This window comes from Caenorhabditis remanei, chromosome X (assembly GCF_010183535.1).
Source record: "Caenorhabditis remanei strain PX506 chromosome X, whole genome shotgun sequence".
NCBI classification, from domain to species: domain Eukaryota; kingdom Metazoa; phylum Nematoda; class Chromadorea; order Rhabditida; family Rhabditidae; genus Caenorhabditis; species Caenorhabditis remanei.
The window spans coordinates 20,220,012-20,244,647 of NC_071333.1; the positions used below are offsets into that span (position 1 = coordinate 20,220,012).

Below are 24,636 nucleotides of genomic sequence, written 5' to 3' on the forward strand. Positions count from 1 at the left end.
TGTTAGTTTTCCCAAAGCTACTTTTTTCCTCGTCATAGACTATTTCCTCCCATTCTGGCGGAGTACTAATAAGACGTCAAAGAGAGTATCTGTCCATTTTCTCTATCTACCTACTAGTCCATATTTTTTCCTCCCCTTAAGCCATCTTTCTTCTTATTCCTCTCTAATATCAGTAAACATATATATTTTAGTCAAATTCATCATGTCGCAAGACCAATCAACTTTTCCAACGAACCAATATTTCCCATATTGGAAGAAACTGCCGTATTTGGTACAAAGGGAAGTGGGCTTGATGCTTAGTTTTTTCGAACGGTGAGAAATTTATTGAATACTGAGTTTCCAATTCAAGTGTTTCAAAATTCTTTACACTTCTTGATCACTTTTCGGAGCCGCCAGAGTTCTACGGTGCCGGAATCGCCCAACTACCAAAACGCTGGCTGGCAAGATGAAATCAGTACTCATGACCAATAGATAACATATTAGAACTTTCTTCTCATTAATAAAAATTTAATAAAGAACTGATTGAAAACGTGCAGAGACTTTTGAAACATCCTAATATTTTGTTATGGAAAAATTTTTTTCAGCAAAACACTAGCGACCTGCAGCATAGCAACTGGAATATTTGTGTCCGGCTTACCGATTTATCGTTTCCAAAGTCTGAAGTTTTGTTTTAAATATGGCGTGTTCAGTGTTGAATTGAAAGATTCCCGTGGAACTACAGAATGCACTTTCTCTATTTTCTACGAGAATTACAAAAACTCGAGTTGTTTTTTTGAGAAAGTGGAGTTTCCAAAAGGCTGGGAACAAAACCATGTTTTAGTACACCTATTCAGCTATAGGAGAATCCCATTTCGATGTAATACGTTTGTCTGGCACGTTGACGGCCTTGGAACACTTCCGGATATGTTGGATTGGATTGATAAGGAAACTATCAAAACAATATTCCTGCACGATACATTTTGTCCAAGAACCCACACGGAGATCAAGAACAATATGACATGGAAACAGGCGGAACATTTGTATATTGAATTTTCCAACGAAAACCCAGGAACACAGGAAATTGCTCTTCAGAATACAAACATCGACTGGATCGATTTGTCAAGATTCAAAAATTTGGAGCTCAATATCACTGGAATTTCAGCGAAGGACGCTTGGAAGCTTATCAAAGTAAGAATTTGTGAAATTATTTGATAGGGACAGCAAGGGCAATTCTACTTATAAGTAGAACTGTCCCTTTTGTATATGTATACGAAAATTAAAGTTATTTTTTAAAATTTTAAAATTTAATGATTTTCAGGCATACAAAACATGTGAACACCCGAGGGGAAGTTGCATCATCGTTAAGAGCCGCAGTGCAATTCATTCTAAAAGACTTATGGCTCTTTTCGATGTGGAGGTAAATAACCAGCCTATTTCGAATATTCCGGCGGTGCACACTCAACAATTCTCAAAGTCTGATCAACGATTGGTCCTGGTTGTGATGATTCATCCAAAACATTTCGAAGGGATAGTTTGTGGTGTGGACACTATCAAGGAAGATGTTCAATCAGCTACGGGAGGTGTTTTTTCGAAGAAATCGAACTGAAATGTTTCACTGATTCTCAACTTCTCCTCGCTTCACTTGTCCAATCTCTCGCTTCTTTTATTTTTCGTCACGCTCCAATTTGTTTTCATTTCTGCCTAATGATGTCTCAAATTTTTTTTCTATATTTCTAATGTTCACTTATTACTATTTTTTTTGAAATTTAAATATGCCATCCTTACAAATGACATTGTTGTAATTCATCTTTTTCAAGTTTTACTTATTCTGACTTTCACGGTTTTACTTTTTTTGTCAATAAATAAATATATGCAAATTGTGTTGCTGTTTTCTAATAATCCATTTTAAAAGTTGTCCTTTTCGTCCTTTTCAGAATATCTTAAGTAGCTATAATAATTGTTTGTCATTACAACAAGTTTTATTAAAAATTGATGTTGTCAATTTAACGGCCATCGATGCCAATTGCCAACTTTCCGGCTCGATAATTCCGGGACTAATTTGGTTTTCCCCCTCAAAAACCCCCAAAATTGAGAGCTGAACTCTTATACAGTTAATACTCTTTTTTTAGATCTCTTTTTCGGAATTTATTTCATCAAAATCGGTAAGCTCTATGTCCCTTGGTGACAGATTTGGTCTCTTCATTTTACCTCACTTTTCACTCTTATCTTGTTTTTTCCCATTATTTCTCCCTCAAGCACAGGTCCGTTTTTGTCTTCAGACCAGGTGGTGTCCTCTTCTCAATAGCACGCACCTTCTGTTTCCACCCCTTCTCTCCCGCCCTCCTCATTACGTCTCTTTTCAATACTCCCTTATTTTGTTCTACGCGCACACATTCTAACACACACACGGACAATTCCAGGCCCACGTCTCCCCCTTTCTCTTTCTTTCCTCTTCATTCTCCTCCGTCCTTCCCAAGAGCCTGATATTGCATAACACACATTTTTCCTCTCTTCTCTGAACGACATCTCTTTTTGACTGGTATCAGTGAGGTGCGTCGTACCCTACGATTAAAAATCCATCGAAAATTGGAAAGGTTTTCTCTTCGGATTATGAATTTTTGGTGTGCTTTGGTTCCAGTTGTGTTTCATTTACTTTGTGCCAGTCTAAATGTCGATTTTCTTGAAATCTCTTCATTTTTTATTCACAAAAACTTTATTTTTCATATTTTAAGTATGAATTTATCAAACATTAAATAAGAAGCAGCTGTAAATAGGATAATATTCCTATTCTCCTCTTTTGTTTATTGCATGTGCTCATATTGCCCTCTTTTTTCTCCCACTACTTCTTCTCAATTTCACTTACTCTCTCTTCCTTCTCTCCTTCCTCTAATTTGTTTTTCATAAGAAAAAGGGATTACCAGCCTTCTAAGTCTCCCCACTCTATCTCTTTCATAATTCTCATTTGTTTATTTTTCTCAAATGTCCTAATTGCAGACAAACTCAAAGAAATCAAACAATAAAGAGTTTCAAGGATCTGCAGCTACAAGTTCAGTGAATTTCCAAGAAAAACTTGGTACCCGACCATACAGAAGGTAAGAAATTCGCCACATTTAACTGATATAATACAAATTTTGGTTTAAGTAATAGCTAAGGATCATCTCAAAATGTCACAACAAAACGCCGGAGATCAGGAACACGAGCCAATGGAGATGTAAGAGAGTGTTTTCCAGTTGTACTTCTGTTTAATTGTCTGCTCCTAATTCTACTTACTAATATAGGTAACGTATTGTCTGTAAGACTCGAGCATAGTCATAGCAGGAGGGGGTTCAGAGCCCGTGATTTAGATTGAGTTAGGACCGTCAAGTGAGTTTTTTTTTTCGAAAATGACACTTTTTTCAAATACACCTTTAAAATTTTGATAAAAGTGCCGTTTTTCACTTTAACTCGCCAAGTTTTTGTTCTTATTTCTCAAAAGTAAATGAAAAGTTGAATATTCACACCTTCGAGCGCCTACCGTACCACCGTATTTGCAAAGTTGGAACTAATATTGTGCATAGAGGCTGCACAAAACTCACAGTACATGTACATATTAAAATCTAAGCCTAGTGCACACGTTATTCAAGTTCTACAGTGAACGCGTTATATATCAATCTGTGATAATGAGTTCACCAGTCTAATTTCAGAGAAATTTGGTTTTTAGCATTTAGGAAGGGCGAGGATTGATTTTTTAAGACAATAATGTAGAATCCTTCTCGTACGCGCAGGTCATTAACAGTTTGAAAGCCACTCTTGTTTTACCGTGAGTTTGACAAAGGAACTTGTAAAGTCGGAATGTGATAGAATTAAAATCGATGATCGAGATTACCACAATAGAACACTCACAAAATTTTGGAATCTGCCCGACACTCTGCACCGAGTTACAGGCTCTCAAAGTTTGGCTCAGATGTTACAAATTTTCTTATTTCTTAACACTTTGAAAGCCCTTAACTCGGAGCAAAGTGTTGGGTGAATTCCGTAATTTTCTGGGAGCGCTGTTGAAGTGGTCCAGAACATCCCACCAGAGTTTTATCAAATTCCAAGTTTACATGTGTTACAAAGCTATAATTCTAGAACCTTCGAATCAAAATTTCACTAGAACAAAAATGATGTTTTGTTAAAAAATATGGCAGAAAAATCATTGGAATCGTAGTTTTATTTTTATGCTTATCCAATATAAAATTTTTGATATTTTAAATAACAGCGGCTTTGCTCAAGATACCGTGCTTCGTTCTTGTACACTACTAATGTTCATATGACAGTTTTTTCAGAGAATTGGAAGATGCTCGGGAATCTGATGTTGAATTTGATGAATCTGAAGAATCTGATGAAATGGAAGAATCTGATGAATCTGCAGAATCTGAAGAATCTGATGAATCTGATGAAATGGAAGAATCTGATCAATCTGAAGAACCTGATGTATCTGATGTTCCAGATAATAGAAAAATGAATAGCCCGGAACCAGAATATCGAAAGTGGTGAGATAGTTTTTACAGATATTTGCAGCCATTCTATTCGTTACAGGAGCTATTTCAAGTGCAAAGAGGAACTCGTCCAAGCTGCTCGTGACACCGCTGACAAGTTTTCGCAGTGGAAAAAATTGCCGTCTCTCCCACAAAGACATATTATGAAAATGATGAACTTCTTGGAACAGTAAGAATTTTTCAGTTTAAACAAATTCAGCATATCATTTTTTCAGAGAATCTATGGGTCAGTTGAGCCTAAAAACTCGAACTCTGGTGACCGGAAGATACCATTTCAAAAAAATCAAATTCGAAACACTGGATGAGGATTGGAATAAAGTGCCGAATGAAAGCTCTGAACATCTTTCTGACGAGCAACGATATTATTCTTACCCAGATGTAAAAGTCATCACTGAAGACGAAATCGGAAAAACCGAAACATTTGTGTGGGATTTCGTCGATTCGTACAAAAAATCGAATTATACATTTGATAAAATTGAACTAAAAACGATTGGAGAAGACGATGTAGCCTTGGAGGCTTTGATCGACTATTTCAAAGGATACAAACCTTTCAAGGCTGGCGAACTTGTTCTGAAAATGGATGACATGGAGCTTCGTTGTGAGGGATGGTTGAATAAATTGGTGGATGAAGAAGCAGTTCACACGTTAACTATTCCACACCTCTCCCGTGACTTGTACTCCGAATTGCGTCTATACAATTTTTGGGATACTGCAAAACATCTCAAGGTGCGTCGGTGCTTCGGGAACACTGGAGAACCACCACAAATGCATGAGAGTGTGAATCTTCAACAACTCGTAGCATACAATCGAGATATGGACTTCCAGGATTTGTCTCATTTTGCAAATCTAAATTTCAATGTGGAGACTATCACAGCCAATGATGCTTGGGAGTACATTAAAGTAAGTTTTTATGAGTGTATAGTTAGCTGATTAAACCGTTTTCATATATTAAAGTAATTAAGGTATTTGAAGCTGTCTAAGATAGGCTCATGCCAAAATGATAAACTATAATACCCTAAATACTGTATTAAATCGTCATCTGTCATAGAACGGCGCTTGTATTATAGCGGAACCCCATTTATATTCAGATTCATGAATATGATTATTCCGGTGTTTTTTCTAGGTTCTGATCATAAAGAGCGTGATTAGTAATTTCTTGATCAACACATGAAACCTCAAAAAAAAGATTTTTTGTTCGATTTTAATGAGTTTTGTTATAATATACATAGTATTCTCGGTAATTTCATAAATTAATTTTAGGGATACCGAGGCCGGAACCATCCAGAAGGATCCACATTCTTTATTGGCTATCCTGGAAACATCAACTGTGAGCTACTGGGACTATTCGATGTTCCAGTTAGAAATCAGCCAATTCCCAGACTTCCTGCTCCTCACACTCAAATTTTCTTACAATCAGACCCTTCTTTGCATTTCATCGTGATGTTTGGTGATGACTACTTTAGAGGATTTGTTTGGAGATGCAACAGAAGCAACTAGGACTTCAAGCCGGTGGAATTTCAATAATATATAATCCTCGTATACACTTTCATGAAATTTATGAAAAGAGCTCATCCCCTCACCCAAATTTTTTCAATTCCTCCAATCTCACACTTCTTCTGCACATTCGATCTTCCAAACTTCCCAAATCATTTCAATTTGTCCCTGATCATAATCCATGAAATCATCTCTCAGTTCCTCCAATTTGATGTTTTCCACTTTTTCATTCGCTCGATTTGTCATTTTCATCAAGTTACTGACATTCCCTCCTCTCTCCAACTACTGATACAAAAAATTGTTGGTATTCAAAAGTCCCCATCCCTTTTTATTATACACCCGATATCTTTATTCTCAAAAAATATCCTGAGAATTAACTGCGATCTCCTTGAATTGGTTTTCTTCCATTTGACTATCGTTAAATTTGTCAAAACTAAATCTTTATTATTCAATAAACTGTAATTATTTCCAGCAAAAGCAGGACTTCCAAATGAACTGGCTACAATTATTGATAATCACGAGATTCAAAAATCTTTTTGAACGCAATTTGGCAGTGATTCCAATCAGAATTTCATTATAATGAAGACCAAGCAAATTCTCATTGTACTAGAAACGCAATTTGGGAAACTTTCGGCAATGACTAGATTTTTTCTGGATTTGTAATCATGTCATGAACCAAACTTTTCTCTCTTCATTTCTTAGCCTCTTTACCTATGCACCGCCTGCCGTTCAGAATACACCCCCCCCCTGACACTACTTCCAAAAAAAAGCATCAAAGTTTCTAAAAATATTCAAAAAATGTTCCAAAACGGGCCGAGAATATTATTGACGTCGGTCCGGCCCGGCAGGGCCCGTGACAAATCTGAAACTAATGAATTCACAATTTTGTCTCATTTGAACATTAAAAGCCGTATCGCATCCTAAATACACCTTTCTTCCCCTTTTCTCCTAACACCAGCTGCCACAGGATTATATAAATGTGGTCCGTTCGTTTCTGGACACTCGACACTCACCCTTTCTCCATACCCCCTCCCCCTTTTCTTCTTTTTCTTCTTTTTCTCCTTTTTCTCCTTTTTCCCTTTTGGCCGTTATTTATTACCTCTTCTCTCCACACCCCCTTATTTGGAAACTGCAGTTGTGGTTGAAAGGTTCTAGTGCTTTTCCTCGTTTAACTATCAAGTTTTTGTCTAACATTATGTGTTTATACATGTCTTTTTATACATTTCATAGAACGGGACGTGAATGACAAGTTTTTTGTTCGATTATTGGTCAAAAAGTTCATAGCAAATTTCTGATCACGATGTGTTTTTCTTTCCTTCAAAATGTATTCATTTTCACTCAAAAAACTGTTGAACATTGGCTTTGAAAAACTTCTGCTTTCAAAGTTTTGAAGGTTTTGAATGAACGAATTTGTTTTTTCTTCTGCCTGCTCTGTTCTTGCCTCCACAGCTGCCCACTCCTCTCTTCTGAGACTCTTTTCTCGTCGTCAGTCTTCTTCTGCCTTTAACGGAAAGATCTATTTTCGTTTTCACGGTTTCAAACACTTGGTTTTTATAGATTTTATTTTGACCTGTAGATTTTGTTTCTCTTTTATTTTATTTTTTATTTTTCATTCGATCACATGTATTTTTCAGATAGTTTTTTACTCAGCGTCTCCGCAGCTGTCCAGTGCACTCTCTTCTTGAGGCTCTCTTTTGGTTTATTAGTTTTTTCATTACAATGAGCAAATTTTATTGCATTTTCACTTGTTTTTCACAGTTTTTTCATTGAATTTCTGCATTTTTGAAATTGTTTCTTTGTGTCTACTCTTTTATTATATTTTTCATTTTTACTCCGAGATCTTGTCTTTGTCTTCGTCGTCGCACCTATTATCTCACTCTGCGTCTTCATAACTGTCCACTCCCCTCTTTCTGAAGTTCTCTTCTGCTTTATCAGCTGATTCCATCTCAATGAGCAGACGTTATCAAATTTCCACTGGTTTCCATGAGTTTTCTCATCCAAAGTTCGCATTTTTCCGATAATTTCTTCTATTCTATTTCATTTTCAACACATGTTTCATTTTCAGTTGAGACACACGTAGTTTCCCAATACATCTTTAAGATCTTGTCCTCTTTTTCCTTGTGGCACCTTGTATCTCACTCTACGTCTCCGCAGTTGTCCACTCCTCTCTTCCTGCTGTTTTTTCTGAACTATTGGCTGATTCTCTTTTTAATGAGCAGATTTCATCAAATTTTCACTCGTTTTTAATAGATTTCTTACACAAATTTCGATATTATTCTGATAGTTTCTTTTGTTCTATTTCATTTTCAACATATTTCTCCATTTTAGTTGAAACACTCGTAGTTTCCCAATACAACTTCCATATCATATCGTTTCTCTTTTCGTGGCATCTTGTATCTCACTCTGCGTCTCTGCAGTTGTCCACTACTCTCCTTCTGAGATTCTTTTCTGCTAAATCAGCTGATTCCGTTTTAATGAACATATTATATCAAGTTTTCACTCGTTTTCAATAGCTTTCTCACCCTAACTTCGATTTTATTCTAATAGTTTCTTCCCTTCTCTTTAATTTTAATCACAGTTTTCATTTTAAGTTAAAACACACGTTGTTTCCCCCTACAACTTCAAAATCATATGTTCTTTTCTTTCGTTGTATCTAGTATCACACTTTGCGTCTCCGCAGCTACCCACTTCTCTCTTCTTGTCCATTGGGTTGTTTTCCATTAGAATGAGCAAACTTTTTCGGACTTTCACTTGCTTCTAACAGTTTTTTTATTTGAATTTCTATATTTTCTGATAATCTCTCTCTTCTCTTCCCGTTCAATACCTAATCCTAATTCTTAGTCTCTTTCATTTTCATCACATATTTTTCATTTCCGATTGGATCAAGCGTAAATACCCAGAACAACTTTGAGGGGCTTGTCCTTTCTCTCTCTTCGTGGCACCTAGTATCACACTCTGTGTTTCCGCAGCTGTCCACTACTCTCTTTCTCAGGCTCTCTTCTGCTCTATTGACTTATTTCATTTTATTATTGTTATCCAAATTTCGATTTTTCTAGTTGTTTCTTAGTTTCTCTTTCATTTTCATCACAATTTTTATTTCCAGTTAGTTCACACGCTGTTTTTCAGTAAAACTTCAGCATCTTGTTATCGTTTTATTTTTGGCACTTGTGTCAAATTCTGCGTCTCCGCAGTTTTCCGCTACTCTCTTTCGGAGACACTCTTCTGTTCTAGACTCATTTCATTTTCACTCGTTTTCAATATTTTTCTTACCAAAATGTTTAAATTCTTCTGATGGTTTCTTTGTTTCTCCTATATTTCCCATCTGCATTTTCAAAGATGCCCACTCCTTTTTTTCTAAGGCTTTATTTTTGTCTTTAGATTTCTTTCATTTTAATGAACAAATCTTATCGCGTTTTTACCCGTTTAACAGTTTATTACTCGAGTTTCTATGTTTTTAAAGTTACTTTTCTTCTTCAATTATGTTTTCGGTTCTCTGGTGGGTGACCGCTCGCGTAGTTTCCCAGTAAAACTTCGAGCGCTTGTCCTTTTCTTCTTTGTGGCACCTAGTCTCTCATTCTGCGTCTTCGCAAATGTCCGCTACTCTCTTCTCGAGTTTTTCTTCTTGTCCTTCGGCTTTTTTCATTACAATGAGCAAATGTTATTGCATTTTCAATCTTTAAATAGGATTCTTACTTGAATTTCTATACATTTGAAATAGTTTATTCGTGTCTTTTCCATTTTTATCACATTTTTCATTTTCAGGTAGTCATCTTGTCCTCTTACTTTTTGTGGCATTTTATATCTCACTCTGCGTCTCGCGCAGCTGCCCACTACTCTCTTCTTGAGGTTCATTTCTAGTCTATCAGCTGATTCCATTCCGATGAACATATCTTATTAAATTTTCTCTTGTTTTGACAGTTTTCTTTGGCAAATTTCTATATTTTGAATATTTCTTGCTCAGTTCAATTCTATTTGTTCATTCTCAGTTGGAAAAGCATGTTTTTCTATTCCATCTACCTAGTCGCTCACCCTGCGTCTCCGCAGCTGTCCACTACTCTCTTACTGATGTTCTCTTCTTCAGTTCCTTTTTTCCTGTTTTCTCGTCTCTATAATACCCTAATTACTAATGATAATCAATTTCTCCCTCTAATTTTTATTCCATTTACAACTAAAAGAAACGATTTTTACACGAGCTACTTAGAAAAGTTACTCGTCCTTCTTTTATTTTAGGTACCTAAAACAAACGAATAAACTTTCTCACCCTGCAAAACAACAAATAAACTTTTTCACACTGCGTTTCCATGGTTTTTGCCGTTTTTCAGTTACTAAGCGCTGGGCATCTAATGTTTTTATGATTACATAAATCCCGCTTAACTTTTAAATTTGTTCTATAGCTTTAATCAAAGTTTTTTCTCATTTTTATAATTTTTTTTCGTTTTTCTTCATCTCACCTTTATTTTGCTCATATTTTTCTATTTTTCACATAGTATATTATATTAGTGTTCCGCACCATTTTTTTACTTGCTTCCATGTTGTGGGTATCCTGACCCTCCCTGCTGTTTATTTATTTTAGTATTTTGTATGTACGTGTAATATTTCAGAAATCAACTTACATACATAATGGTGCAAACCCGAGCCCAGAAAAAATTCAAATTCACGAAGACGCCTTTCCTTGTGAAAAAAGAAGTCATCAATGTCATGGAGTTCACGACCAAGTGAGATATATTCTTCTTGATGTAGCGCATCAAATGTATTTAAATTTTTTTACAGGAAACAATGACCAAATGTAGCAAGAACAGTCGGAAATTGGTGGGCTATGCTCCACGCCATCACTTCTACTACATGAAGTTTGCAAATTCTTGTCGTAAAACAAAATCGATCAATGTTGTCACGGAGGATCTCACTGGAATAAATGAATGGAGCTTTGATGAATTCTATGAGGCTTACAAAAGCGTAGAATGTAAATTCGATACAATTGAATTCCCACCCCACGATGAAAACGTCAAGAATATTATGAAGTTTTTGGAATTGAAAAAACAATGGTTTTTTCTTAATGCTGAGGAACTCAAGAGAGACATAGAAAAGCATCCGAATGAACCACAATGGAAAAGGGAGCTTTTCAAGCCGTTTGTTTGCAAAGAAGTTCTCCTTAATCTCCATGATGAAACTGAAAAGTACCTCCCATTTTTTCTGAGGCTTATCGATGGGAGTAAAGTGCTGAAACTGACTATGAAAGGAAAGCTCAACTACGGCTCATACCGCTCAATTAGAAAAGAGGCTCTTTGGAAAAATGCCGAGACTTTTTATTGTGAGTTTTGTTTTGGAAACCACGGATACGAGCGGATGATTGCACAACACGTAAATTACCGAGAGTTGGCTCATTTCCAATATTTGGACTATGGTGCGGAGGATATAACGCCATATAAAGTTCGGACATTTATTAACGTGAGTTGTAACAATATCACTAGACAGCAATACTTATTTTTTTCTTTGTTTTTCAGAGTTTCCGCGACCAAAACCATCCGAGAGGAAGCAATTTCTTTATTTATTGTGATGAGAGTATTCCGTACAAATCAATCTTGAAGTTGTACGATGTCAAACCCGAAAATCAACCGATTCCCAATGTGGACGCTTGGCACACACAGGTTTTCACATTGGAGAATACCCAGGAGTTGGTCTTGGTAGTGGTACTTCATCAGGACTATGTGATGGGAAAAATTTGCCATGTCAACACAATCGAGAAGGATTTCAAGAGAAGGATTTCAAGTGACGAACCTCAGCAGTAAGTTTTCCTGACCCTTAACAGTGATGTACCGTCTCAGAACAGCCCTTTTCCGAAATTGTCCTCTATTAGATCTGTTTCTCACTCAGTAGTCAGTAAAACTCATTTACACGTGAGGAAGTGTGCAATTCAGAATCTGTCAGATTCTCTTATGTACATTTAGGGAAGGGACAAGAGTTAGAACATGGAAAGTTCTAGAAAAGCGCCTCATCGCATTTTCTACATTTTCATTTTTCACCGGACCTAATCTTTCAAGTATCCACGTGTACCGTCACTACGATCCTCATCATCATCAATTTTCGTTATACACGAATCACTAAAACTTGTCTTCCCACTCTAGATCTTTACTCTCAAATCTTGTATTTCATTATTTCCTCCGACTTTCTGTCTTGTGAGTTTATTCAAAGATGATAAAACTGTTTTCCATGAGCTTGTTTCACCAACTTCCTAGTTTCGCTATCCATCCTGTTTCCAATATTCCCTCATCAAATAGGGTTTTTTGTAAAATAGATGGCATAACAGCTCGCACTTTAAAAAAACATTCCACGTTTTTTCCATCTAGAAAGTTTCGATAATTCATGCGTCCTGTTACAAAAATCCTCTTTATTGCAAATTAAAATTTTTAACCATTACTTGTTACAAAACCATGCATAATTTCTTGCGTGCTTCTACATTTCTATGTTTACCTCATTCAGAAAGTTCTGTTTTTTTTAAATAAAATTCGTTACCAAAATAAATTCACCATAATGACATTTGTTTATCATCCATTGGTGCCCTCCACTCAACAAAACTATACTCATCCCACTCCTTCCTGTATCTCAACTTTCACATCACGGGGTTTTTTCTTGATATTATCGTTTTTTTGTTTATTTACAATGCATCTAATTTTCTTGTAAGAAACATGATACTAATATCTCTGTGCATGTTGAAAATTAGGTTGATACTACCAAAATCTGGAAGATTTTACAAAATTACATTTGCTTCCTGGTTGCTTTTCTCTTCATGAATGATTGTCCAGGATTCCGAATATCAGGAGTCCTCAAACCCTCATGACTTCACAAAATCTGGATGCAAATCTTCACGATTTAATTGGACGCCCCGTGTTAGGTTCTGGCACCCTATGATTATGAAGATACACATCTCATTGTATTGTGGGTGTGCTCCAATTATGTCGTTGGAAATCGGAACCAAATCAAATGTGAAATCTCATAATCCTGGGCTGCAAGTCTTTGGACACGCCCACTGGATCCTAGGTTTCTGACCACGCCCACTGAGGTTCCTGGACCAATTGAGGGTCTAGAAGCCCTCAGTTTCACAAACCGACTGCATTTCCATTCCCCAGACCCAAGGAAATGAAGCTACTCTTTTTTATCGTTCTTGCTGCGATTCTCGGAATCTCATCGGTCAGTACAATGGACGAAGTAATGGATCCCGTCATGGTAAGTAGTTCACTTCAATTTCAAATAGGTCCGATTACCATGTATTCAAATTCAAGGAGAAGCGATTCTGGTTCCCACCTAGCTGGTACGGAGGCAAATTGCCTCGAACCCGTCATGTGGGATCGGACATCAACCGTGGGGATGAGCTCTTCAGAAGCGAATTGGTTGACACTATCAGAGACGGCACTGTGGGGGGATACGAAGACAAAGCATCCGATGACATCATCATGGGCAAACGACTCTATATCGAACGTGGTGGATTCCGTCCAGAGAAACGTGTGGGTCGATTCCACCCACAGAAAAGCATCTATGCCCAACTCCGCCTCCGTGGAAAATGAGATGCTGCCAAACTTCTTCTTCCTATAAATACCGATTCTTCTGACTATTTTATTCCCTGTTTACATTTTGACCAAAACTGAGAGAACACCTCCATTTTATTTCTGCATACAATTTCTCACTATTCTGATTCTCTCTTTTCTCCTTTCCCAGTAAATGTACTTCCTCTTTATATATTTTTTTGAATAAAATAGTACTTTCAAAAATGCAGTGGTTCGTTAATAAAGCTGACGTCTCTGAAGTCCCTAATTTGAAGCTAAATAAAAACAGAAACCTGGCGCTGTCCAGTGAGCGTGAGGAACCCAGATTCAATGCAAATCGCATTTTGAAACTTCACATTTTCTTTGGGTTTGATTTTCAACGACATAATTGGAGCACTTCCACGATTATGTGTGATTCGTATAATTATAGAGTAGTAGATTTGCAATGGTGGTCCAACACCAATCAAATCGTAAAAATTGAGTTTTAAGAGAATATGAAGTCTCATGTTTGGAGATTTCTGGTTTCTAGATTCCTGATTGCCTACACATCGATGAATTTTGAAAGGGAACCAGGAAACATTAGAAGTTCTTGTACTGTAGGCTCCCAGGGTAAACAAAATGAAAACTATCAGGTTAGCATTTGCAGCGCAACAATAAAACAAAAGTTGTGAAAAGTGACCACATATGTACACTATCGCTCAGACGGCTATCCACTGTGGCTGTTTTTAGTGAAAAATGGCCGATTTTGAAAGAGTTTTTCGGTGTCACTTGAATGTCCGATAAACTCTATTTTGTATGGGCTTAAAAGAGCAAGCATAGCTTATCATTTTTGTAGTTGACCATTTTCCAATAGTGACACTATCATAAAAGTTACAGGTAATCAAAGCCATTTCTCCTTGAAACCGACTAATTTCAGTGCATATCTTGAAGGTTTTCACTTTTCTTCAAACTCCTTGTGCATAATTCTTATTCTAATCCCATAATTTGAGATTACATATCACATCTTCACTCCTCTAGTTGACCAAACGTTTTTAAGCTTTTCTTCAAAATTGCATCTATCACTTCCTCTCCGGATCTTTTCTCTCTTTATTTCCCATTCACATTCTCTCTTTCTCTTCATCTGCTCTAAAATTCTCTTGATTTTTGCTCTTCCCTTGCTCATCAACTAATTTATTTTTATTACAGAACTTGCAATTCACCGTTCATGGCTGTTGAACAAGCCCCAGTTGACGTTGTCGCCGCCGCCGCTGCTCCAAACAATGCTGCTCCAGCCGAGCCGGCCGTCTACTTCACTCTGGAGTCATCTGACAATCAGGAAGTGAAGATCTCCTCGTTGGCCCTTCAGCAATCGAAGACTCTTGCTGATCTGGTCGCCAATCTTCAATACCAGAATGGAACTACGGAGACAATTCCAATGGATAACATCTCCAAGGCCACGCTGGACAAAGTTGTCGAATGGTGCGAGCACCACAAGGGAGAGCCGATTCCAGTGGACAATGAGAGTTCTCCGAAGATCGTCGTCATCCCAGATTGGGATGACAACTTCCTGAAGATGGATAACGACCAGCTGTTCTACTTGATCCTTGCTGTCAACTACCTCGACGTCAAACAACTCATGAACTACGCTTGTCGGAAAGTCGCTCTCATGGCCAAGGGAAGGACCCCAGAGGAGCTCAGTGTGATCTTTGGAATCCCAACTGATGAGGAGGATGAGGCTGCTGAGAGACGTGCTGCTGAGAGAAAGGAAGCTGCACAAGCTGCTGCTGCTGGAAAAGCTGGATCGTCTACTGGAGGAGCCGAAGATTCTGCCTAATACAATTCCAAACTATTTTATTATTTTTTATGTTTGAAATTATTTCTTTCTGTTATTTATTTTTATCAATACACAACTTCAAACATATATCGGTTCAATGTTTTCTTAATTTTTTCATGCAGGTGTTGATGAGATCCAACATAACAAGGAAGAATTTGCTATGTTCCTGGTGATTCCGGATTCATTTTTTGCAATCAATTATTGTGTGGGCGCGCTGGAGCCTACATGATATCCACGAAGCTTCAAAACATATGACTTCCCTTTTTTATAAGACGCGACTTCAACGACTTGATTGGAGTTGGGCCACCTTTGCAAATCCGAACCCCTATAATTATAAATATACGAATCACATATAATTGTGGGTGTGCTCCAATTATGTTGTTGAGATACAAAACCAGATAAGATGTGAAGCCACAAGACCCTGGTTTCCTTGTATCCGGGTACCGAGACACGCCCACTAGTCGCCAGGTTCCTGGTTCAGCATGATCTGCCAAGCCACTGCATTTTCATTTTCTTGTCACAAGAAAATGAAGCTCGTCTTCTCCCTGGTTTTCATTGCTATACTTGGGCTGTCTTCTCTGGAAGCCCAAAGAAACTCGAAACTAAACGTGGTAAGTGAAACTAAACGTGCTGTAACTGTTGAAAACCACGTGATCCATTCCAGGAAAAACGTTTCTGGCTCCCAGCCGACTGGTACAGCGGCAATTTGCCAGGACCAGCATCAGTCAAAACGTTTGATGCGGAATTGGATATCAACCAGGAAGACATGCTTCGCGAAATCGAGGAGCAAGCTGTGAAGGAGGATTCTTCTGAAAACATGAACATCGCAAAACGACTCTACATCGAACGCGGTGGGTTCCATCCAGAGAAACGTGCATCGGTCTACGGCAAAGGAAGAGTCCACCCACACAAGAGCATCTATGCCCAACTTCGTCTTCGTGGAAAGTGATACGCCTCAGACTGATTTCCTCACAAATTTAATTTAATTTGACTGTCTTCACCATAAATTCTATAATTTTTCCTTGCTTTTTTAATCTTCTTTGGAAATCTTTCTCAATCTTCCGTTTCCGCCGAAAAAGTGTGTTGAATAAAGAAGTCTTCTTGTTGGTCAGTCTTTTTTAGTCCAGCTGAGATCAAATTGTTTCTACAAAGAACAAACTGGTAAATTGATCTCTTTGGATAAAAATAAAACATTCCTCATGGAGTCAATGTCTTCTCTGAATGTCCAAAATTACTTTTTTTGGGATATATGGCCAGATCTCTGGTTTCAAACCGGTAGTCATAATATAACCCACTACGACGACATCAGATTTTATCAGTTTCTGAATCAAATACTTCCAGGTGTCTTCCAGAGATTTTTGATCAACTCAGAATTAGTTTTCATCTGCTCGTACTCTCGGATGACTCCTTCTAGTTGAGCCTGCTCAGTTTCGATATCTGAAGTTCTTCTGTCCGGAATATCCTCCATTTTTTTCAATTTCTTTTCAGCTGCCACATTCTCATTTGCTTTCTCTTTGTTTGGCGCTCCATCCTTGGCACAATTTGCTCTGGTGCCTAACATCAAACTAGATTCCCCCCTGATAAAATTTTAAAAAAACTTTCTAACCACCTTATAATCATTCGGAAACTGTTTTTATCAGAGATTAGCAAAAACAAAAAACAAAAAGAACCATCCGCTGCGAGCAGGATTTGAACCTACGCGGGCAATGCCCATTGGATTTCAAGTCCAACTCCTTAACCACTCGGACATCGCAGCACACCTCTCCTCTCCTCTCGTTGTGTAGACAAACAGTACACACCACTTTCGACTGTTCTTCTCTGTGTGTGTATGGGAGGGCGAGAGCAGTGGAAGACACAACAGACGCAGACATATAACCATATGATGAAATCTAAGAACTGCGCTAAAGAGATAAGTAATTAATAGAATTCGTTAGTTTTCTTCCATTTCATCGTTTTCAGGACAAAACGTGGATGGTTTTTTGCCCTCAGCTGCAAAATTCGAGGTTGTTTTCGAATTTTCATGAAACCGCGACGCGACCGCAACGCATGTGACGATGACTCATCTTCAGAAGTTGTTTCCAAAAAAACCCTCATTTGTTTTATTAAAATTACACGGGGGCGAGTAAAAATTAACACTTTTTCGGAATGAGAGCTGTGGAATGAAACGATGGAAAAAAGCACAGGGACTTACATGTGGCGGCAAGACATTTTTACCGGAAAATGAGAAGGATACTGACAAAAAGGAAGGGGGATATGGGAAAACCGGGAATCAGTGAATTTACAGAAAACAGTTAAATGAATGTAGAAGTCTACTGGAAATTCTGCACCAACTTTTGGAATTTGGCCTTCTTGGCCTTTTTCTCTTCCTCCAGCTTCTGCTGCTTTTCCAACTCGGCCAAACGCTCAGCCTCGACATTCGCAGGAATGCCCTTAGTGACTTTCGACCCGGCAGCCTCCTCAGCCTAAAAACCTTTATAATTAGAGTTTGGATGCCTATTTGTTTTTATCATACTTGTCAAGGCCCGGTACGGCTTGGTAAAGCCCGTCTTGAAAAAGTGAACTAATTTTTTTGAATTTTTTACCGAAAATGTGAATATTTCATATGATTTTTCAGAATTTCTACTAACTCTGAATGAAAGTCGAAAATTTGACTTTTTCGCAAAAAAAATTCAAAAAAAGTTTGTAATTCGAACTTTGGCGCCAGGTACCCAGGCCTTGACCAATATGAGTTTTATATTTACCTTTGCCTCGAAGAAACGCGCGGCCGCCTTGACACCGACCTCCTGGACGTTGATGCTGTCGGCCAGCTTTTTGAAAACATAAAGGCAGGACACAGCATCGGTCTTGGTGGCCAGACGGAACAGCATGATGAATTCCTCCAAGTTGAACTTTCCATTCTTGTCCTTCTTCAGCTGAAATTCAGATTTATTAATTTATTTCAATTTTTTTATGTATTTCGGTCGAATTACCTGCTTGAGAAGGTCGATGGTGGCAAGATGGGTTTGCGCCTCTCCCAATGACTCCATGAATCTCTTGATCTCCATGAAGTTGAGGTAGCAGTCCTGATCCTTGTCGAACTTGTAGAAACTATCGACAAACACCTTGATCTGCTCTCTCGAAAATTCCGGGAACTTCTCGAAGAGATATGGTGGCGGAGATGGGTCTGAAGAGAAAGTTTTCAGTTATTTCTAGTAAGACTGGAGGTACTTACACTCCCGACGAATCGATGAGCGAGACGAAGTACTGAAGGAGCGAAGGCTCATGGAAGAAGAGCGAGTGGAGGACTCGGATTTCTGAAATATGTAGGTACAACTGGAATTGATCAACGTACTATTATTCCCAAAAACAGGCGCATACCCAACTGCGCCATATCTCTCACATTAACGGGAGGGAAGGGGTAAGAGGTAACTAAACACGGCGTTTGCAGCTTAGAAAAAAGTTACCTGGAGTCCGCCGAACTTCTCCAGGTTGTCCGTGGTAAGCGCCGTCTTATCGTCCTCCACGCCGAGGCCCTTAAACTCCTCGGTAACGCCGTCGTTGAGCGATTCGGTAGAGTGGTTCATCCTGGCAAAGAAAACATATTTTAGTTGTTTGATACTCAAAGAAAATTGGATTTGATGAGATATTTAGCCGAAGAGGAGAAAATAAAAAGAATTGTATGAAAAAATAACAGAATGAGAACAATGGAACAAGCATGAGTCAGAATATCGGTCTTTGTTTATCTCAAAATCACATGCGTTGCGGTCGCGTCGCGGTTTTCCAGAATATTCGTCAGAATCACCGAAATTCTGAATCAGAATTTCTGGCTAAATCGTGAAAACTCCTTTCTCAGAATGAGATTTGAAATATGTTTCGATAAAAAAGGAATTAAGAAACAAAAAGAGATGGGAAGAGGAGAGAAACAATATTCGACCATGAGTCCCCGCCGGTTTTGACCTCCTCTGAATTTAGGCGTTGCGATTGCGTCGCGGATCATTTGAATTCAGAAAATGAGTTGAAAGCTGAGTGGATCTCGGGTGGAGCAGCTGGAAGGTAATAAAAGGAAGAGAAATAGTATGGGAGAAACATACAGTGCGTGCAAAATGTGAACCGAGCGAAATGAAAAGAAAACAAAAACGCAACCGTCCACTTGTCGACCCCAACACTGAAAGGGGGACAATGATGACAATTTCAAAATTTGATTTTTATCGTTAGAGCGTATTTGCTGGATCTCATGAGATATGTATCTGTCTGTGTGTCGGTTTGAATTGGACACAAGAAGTGGGGATTGGGAGAGAAAAACATACTGTATTGTTTACGTACCGAAAAAAAGTGGAGACGTGCTGCGATGTCGGAATGGTTAGGGAGTTGGACTTGAAATCCAATGGGCATTGCCCGCGTAGGTTCAAATCCTGCTCGCAGCGGATCGTTTTTTTGGTTTCGGTTTTTGTTAATATGTGAATAAATCGGTTTCTGAATGATTTTAAGTTTTTTAAACCGATTTTTAATAATTTCTTTAAGGATATTAGATACATTCAGTGATGAGAAGGAATAAAAATTAAAAATTAGATAAAACAATCTTCATTTTTGTACATAGTTGACAATGTTAGGTCATCTCCTTGGACAGATGCTGAATGATTGATAAAATACGGTTCTATCCTCTCGAGAAGCCTACCACTTCATTTTTGATTATCACTTAAACTCCAGTTAAAACCTTTATATTTTTTATTTTTCTATCGTTTTATGTAGTTTATAAAAATTATTCTTACTCGACAGTTCTGCCGTCTTCAAAACAGTTCAGGTTCTTCTTTTTTTGAAGACACCTTTTTCAAGCGCGGTTGATTGGTCAATTCCTCTTCTTCTTACGCGATGAAGAACGGTAGCAAACTAATACAATATGCCTCAATTATTCGCCCACTACAGAAAACCTGCCCTCCAATGTTTGGCCAACACCGCCCTATGGCGAGTGATCGACGGCGAAAGAAAATTTTATGACGTGGCCGCCGTTAGAGCAAAAATAATACCCTCCTCAGATGTTTATTTGGCGCCGCTCACCCGTGACGAGACTATAAGAAGGTTAGAGTGTGTAGTCGGTTTGAGTTATCCACTGAACAAAATTTGCCCGTTTTGTGGGTCACTTGTGGGTCACTCATCCCAAAGAAAGCAGTTTTCTGATCGAAGTAGATAAAAAATTGGAGAAAAACTCTAAATTGGGCTATTATGTTAATTTTGCTAATTGAAAAATACTTAAGTTGTCAATTTTTCTATCACATCTGGTGCTTGTTGTATGCCAGCTTGTCAATTATCGACTTGTTTCCCAGAACACAACTTATCGTAGGTATTTGTATGTCAATGAATTGCACGTTAGGTTCTTGTCATCCTTATTCAGTTGTCCGTTGCTCTCCAAATATGACTACGCCGTTCCGTCTTTTGTCTTTGCCCTGTGCTCCCTTGAAACGAGTTATTCAATGCTTTGATTTGCGCGAATTGTAAGTTTAAATCGAAAATCAAGTTAGTTCGTCCATGTATAACGTTTTCAGAGTTGCATGTTCCGTCCTCTCAAAAAGAATGAATGTGGCATCTCGGGGTGCAGGTTTTCGTTATGATTTTTTTGTGGAACTCAATGGAAATTTTCTTCGTGTGTACCGTTATATGGACAATACTTTCTTTTTCAACTTGGATGATAGAATCAATTATTTAGTTGTTCAGAATCCAAGACACAGAGAACAAGCTCGATGGTCAAACCTTGGATTGTCAACAGGAGAATGGCTTTCTAGAATCCTTCATGTCACCAACTATCAACAATTCCAACTATATATTGGTGATGCTCCAACAATTGATATGAATTGCCGTTTACTTTTCTCGGCTCTATCAGAAATCAAGAGCGTATCTGTCATAACTCTACAGAATGAAACGAACACATTTGTTCAGAAAGTTATAGATGTCATTTTGCCAAAAACCTCAACTTTTTTTATTCAAACTCATCACATGTCAAAGAAGGAGCTTCAGAAAATGTTAATACAAAATCTGGTTTCTCTTGAAATATATTGTGATGGATTGCGTTTTCAGTTGGACGATCTTCTTATGACTAATGCTACGCAAATCGGAGTCAATCCTGCACATTTGTCCGGTAAAGATCTCAATAGATATTTCAAACACTGGATGGCTCTGAATAGCAATTCTCGAATGGAACATTTCTCATAAATTATGAGTAGAGATTACAACAGAGAAGATATTTTGAAGGGACTGATGGCTTTCGAACTCCCGGAAGATCAAATTGGTGTTTTTGAGCCCTTGATAAATGCTAACTTTAATGCTGGTAGATTTCACGTAGCAGGTAGATTTCAAATCACTCGAATTGATGGCACCAATGGGGCAATTGTGTTTATGGATACTGCCTTGGACGAAAGACTTCGCATTGATTTTTTCGTTTCTTCTTAACTCGGCATCTCAAAAACTTTTTCATTCTGTTCTAATGCTTTTTCCACATTATTTTGTCAACTGAATAAACATTTGTTTGATCCAACACTGTGAAAAATCTTTCTTTTTTGAAATCTCATTGAAATCCGATACCTGCTGTACGAAATCGGGAAAAAAACTGTGGAGTGGCTTATTATGTTAATTTTCCTGATTGAAGAAGATATAAGTTGTCAGTTTTTTCTGTCACATTTGGTCTTTGCTGTAGGTCAGCTAGGCAAATATCGAAACGTTTCCCAGAACACAACCAATCGTAGGTATTCGTAGGCCGATAAATTGCACGATAGGTTCTTCTCACCCTTAGTCAGCGGTCCCTTGTGTTCTCCAAATATGGTTATGCCTTTCCCTCTTTTGTTTCTACTCTTTACACTTTTAACTCCAACTCCAATCCAAAACGTTTATTTGATGTCATACTGGCACATGAATAAAAATAAATATAAAAGTAAAAACTTTGTGAATTTCACAAGCCTTCCAAAGATTGTATATCAAAAACATAAAGAGAATAATTATGTGTAATTACTGGCATTTTAGGTCGATTATGTATTTCATCGTATCACTGACATTCCGACGGTAAACTGATCCGCAGACATCAATTGTTCCATGAAGTGGAAAATCGAAGTTGATTGGATACTGATCTCTGAAAAATAATTATATACTTCTTGTCTGAGTCGATTTTCAAGGAAAAACAACTAACCTTTCGTATCCTTTAAGAATTTCCGTCTCGGGAAGTCTTCTATCAATCTTGCAGTACTCAATCAAATCGTGGACGCAGTTTTTGTTGGCGGTCTCGAATAAATAGTGTTTCAATGTATCTTTTTTCAGAAGTCCAAAGATTAGTTTAAAAGGGATCGACTTGAATTGATAGTCTTTGAAGTGAACATGCGGACATTTCAATTTGAGAATCAATTCCTGGCTGGGGGCTTCCGAAATAATAAACTTTCTTGCAAGATGATCGCCAAGATAAACGTTGCTTTGACGAGGCACTGTTTCCATTGATCGAAGAGGGAAAGTGTGCTCCGACGATAAAACATCTCTCATAGACTGGATATCTCTTGATGTCCAGAATTTCTTTGCCGCTCGCAAATTAACCACTCTCAAAGATTGACCAAATGGCCAAATCTCTGGTTCCGAGCCAGAACTCATAATGTAGTTCACAACAACCACATTAGGCTTTACCAGACGTCGAATCAGGTATTTCCAAGTGTTCTCTAATGATTTCTGATACTTGACGTATTCTACTGAATATAGGCCGTCTCTCGAAGTGACTGTCAGTTTGACAAACTCTTCATATTCCAATTGAGAGTGAATTTTTCTCGTCTCATAGTCGTGAATGAGTTTTTCAAGTTCTTCTCTCTCAGCTTTGGCCTCCACAGTGATTCTCCCCGGATTCTGCTCCATTTCTTTGCACAAATCCTCCAGTTTCTGCTCTGCTTCCATCTTTTCGGCTGTTTCCTCTTCTGTCGGTGCTCGGTCCAGCTCCATTCTTGGCACGATATGTGCTTGCGCCAGTCCTCTGAACTGTCCGACGTCGAATTGAACTCCTCCTTTCTCATTTTCCTCCCGGACCCAATCAGGTGTGTACCCTCCAGGGTAATAACGTACAATTCCTATTTCAAATTTTAAGGAGTCGATTTGCATGAGACCCTGAGGAAGCTGAAGGGTTTCAATTTTAGCAGATCGAGACTTGTCGATTCTCTTGATTCGTGGGTACTGTTGCAAGATGATTCTGAAAATGTTATGAGTTGAGTATGGTAAGGAAGTAATACATCTGGTTTTTTTACAACAGTCACTTTGATGTTGAGCTTCGCTCACTAGGGAATGATCTGAGGTGACAGTAGGCGTCTGGCTAATGTAGTACATTGTTTGACAACTGATATCATATCATATAGACACTTTGTCTTAGGCTCTGAGCACCCGAAAGTAAAGGCGTCACATCTCTCATAGTAGGTCTGATGTAGGGTGGGCCATTGCTAGGCTTCCCCACTAATATGATTTCCAAAAAGTTGTCTTACCTTCCTCTAATAAAATCGCTCGTTCTCTAACTCGTAACTATCTCACTAACTAATTGGTCTGATACAAAACTTCTAAATATCTTCGCCACCTCACTTTCTATCATTATTACTTTTTATCTTATCTTTACTCTCTATCTTATCTTCGTTTACTTTTCTATTTTGCATGTTTTCACAAACTTGTCAGCTTTCTAATTGTGAAGGAGACATGCAAAAACTACTGTCACCTCAGGTTATCCTTTAGTCAGACTTGTGTGGAAGGTTGGGTAAGGTTATTGCGCATTTACAATTTTGTGCAAACTGTGTCAAGTAGCGATTACTGACTTCCTATTAATTAGAGAAGAGACAGTATGGCATAAAGTACTACTGTGTAGAGCTTGCAAAGTCAATGAAAGCTAAGGCAGCATTGGTCTCTATCACTACCAATTTGTTATCTAATGATCCTTTTTGAACTAACCTTTGTCCCGCGTCCATATACGGCAAAATGCATTTGATGGAAAGGTGAGTCATGCCGATCATTGTTGATTAAGGAGAGTGTTTCACTGAAAAATGAGTATTTTGAAAAATAACTAATTTGAGATTTAAAAAAAGACGAGAAAAAAGAAAGAAATCAATACAGGAGAAGAAAACGTATCGAATGAAAGGGAGGTTTTGCTCAGAATGAATGTAGCCGTCCATCCTTCTCAGACCGGACCTCGTACACTCACCGCCCCCACCCCCCCCCCCCCCCCTCTACCCAAATCTCAATTTTTGCTCCGCCCGCGAGCCAAATATTGGTCTGCAGTGTACAGGGAGATAAAAATAAAAGGAAATTGAATTACAGTGAA

At 38.1% G+C, this 24,636-nt stretch overlaps 8 protein-coding genes across 8 annotated transcripts; 6 read left to right on the forward strand and 2 right to left on the reverse strand.

Moving 5' to 3' along the window:
• Positions 1-202: 202 nt before the first annotated feature.
• Positions 203-1,585, forward strand: GCK72_026052 (uncharacterized protein; the record flags this gene model as incomplete). The annotated part of the gene is made up of 3 exons (XM_053736633.1): positions 203-312; positions 840-1,167; positions 1,298-1,585. The coding sequence occupies 3 exons, from the start codon at positions 203-205 to the stop codon at positions 1,583-1,585; spliced, it is 726 nt and encodes a 241-aa protein (XP_053580199.1).
• A 9,028-nt stretch (positions 1,586-10,613) lies between these two features.
• On the forward strand, positions 10,614-12,095 carry GCK72_026053 (uncharacterized protein; the record flags this gene model as incomplete). Its single annotated transcript, XM_053736634.1, has 4 exons — positions 10,614-10,708; positions 10,784-11,438; positions 11,495-11,775; positions 12,032-12,095. 4 exons carry the CDS (start codon positions 10,614-10,616, stop codon positions 12,093-12,095), a joined length of 1,095 nt encoding a protein of 364 aa, XP_053580200.1.
• Positions 12,096-13,127: 1,032 nt separating this feature from the next.
• Positions 13,128-13,552, forward strand: GCK72_026054 (uncharacterized protein; the record flags this gene model as incomplete). The annotated part of the gene is made up of 2 exons (XM_003102027.2): positions 13,128-13,214; positions 13,271-13,552. The coding sequence occupies 2 exons, from the start codon at positions 13,128-13,130 to the stop codon at positions 13,550-13,552; spliced, it is 369 nt and encodes a 122-aa protein (XP_003102075.1).
• Positions 13,553-14,735: 1,183 nt separating this feature from the next.
• Positions 14,736-15,344, forward strand: GCK72_026055 (uncharacterized protein; the record flags this gene model as incomplete). Its single annotated transcript, XM_003102047.2, has 1 exon — positions 14,736-15,344. One exon carries the CDS (start codon positions 14,736-14,738, stop codon positions 15,342-15,344), a length of 609 nt encoding a protein of 202 aa, XP_003102095.2.
• Positions 15,345-15,871: 527 nt separating this feature from the next.
• Positions 15,872-16,293, forward strand: GCK72_026056 (uncharacterized protein; the record flags this gene model as incomplete). The annotated part of the gene is made up of 2 exons (XM_003101994.2): positions 15,872-15,955; positions 16,009-16,293. 2 exons carry the CDS (start codon positions 15,872-15,874, stop codon positions 16,291-16,293), a joined length of 369 nt encoding a protein of 122 aa, XP_003102042.2.
• Positions 16,294-17,653: 1,360 nt separating this feature from the next.
• Positions 17,654-18,907, reverse strand: GCK72_026057 (uncharacterized protein; the record flags this gene model as incomplete). The annotated part of the gene is made up of 5 exons (XM_003101975.2): positions 17,654-17,806; positions 18,086-18,256; positions 18,314-18,507; positions 18,556-18,637; positions 18,788-18,907. The coding sequence occupies 5 exons, from the start codon at positions 18,905-18,907 to the stop codon at positions 17,654-17,656; spliced, it is 720 nt and encodes a 239-aa protein (XP_003102023.2).
• Positions 18,908-20,732: 1,825 nt separating this feature from the next.
• Positions 20,733-21,527, forward strand: GCK72_026058 (uncharacterized protein; the record flags this gene model as incomplete). The annotated part of the gene is made up of 2 exons (XM_003101993.2): positions 20,733-20,812; positions 20,864-21,527. 2 exons carry the CDS (start codon positions 20,733-20,735, stop codon positions 21,525-21,527), a joined length of 744 nt encoding a protein of 247 aa, XP_003102041.2.
• A 789-nt stretch (positions 21,528-22,316) lies between these two features.
• On the reverse strand, positions 22,317-24,328 carry GCK72_026059 (uncharacterized protein; the record flags this gene model as incomplete). The annotated part of the gene is made up of 3 exons (XM_053736635.1): positions 22,317-22,437; positions 22,495-23,526; positions 24,267-24,328. The coding sequence occupies 3 exons, from the start codon at positions 24,326-24,328 to the stop codon at positions 22,317-22,319; spliced, it is 1,215 nt and encodes a 404-aa protein (XP_053580201.1).
• Positions 24,329-24,636: the final 308 nt, after the last annotated feature.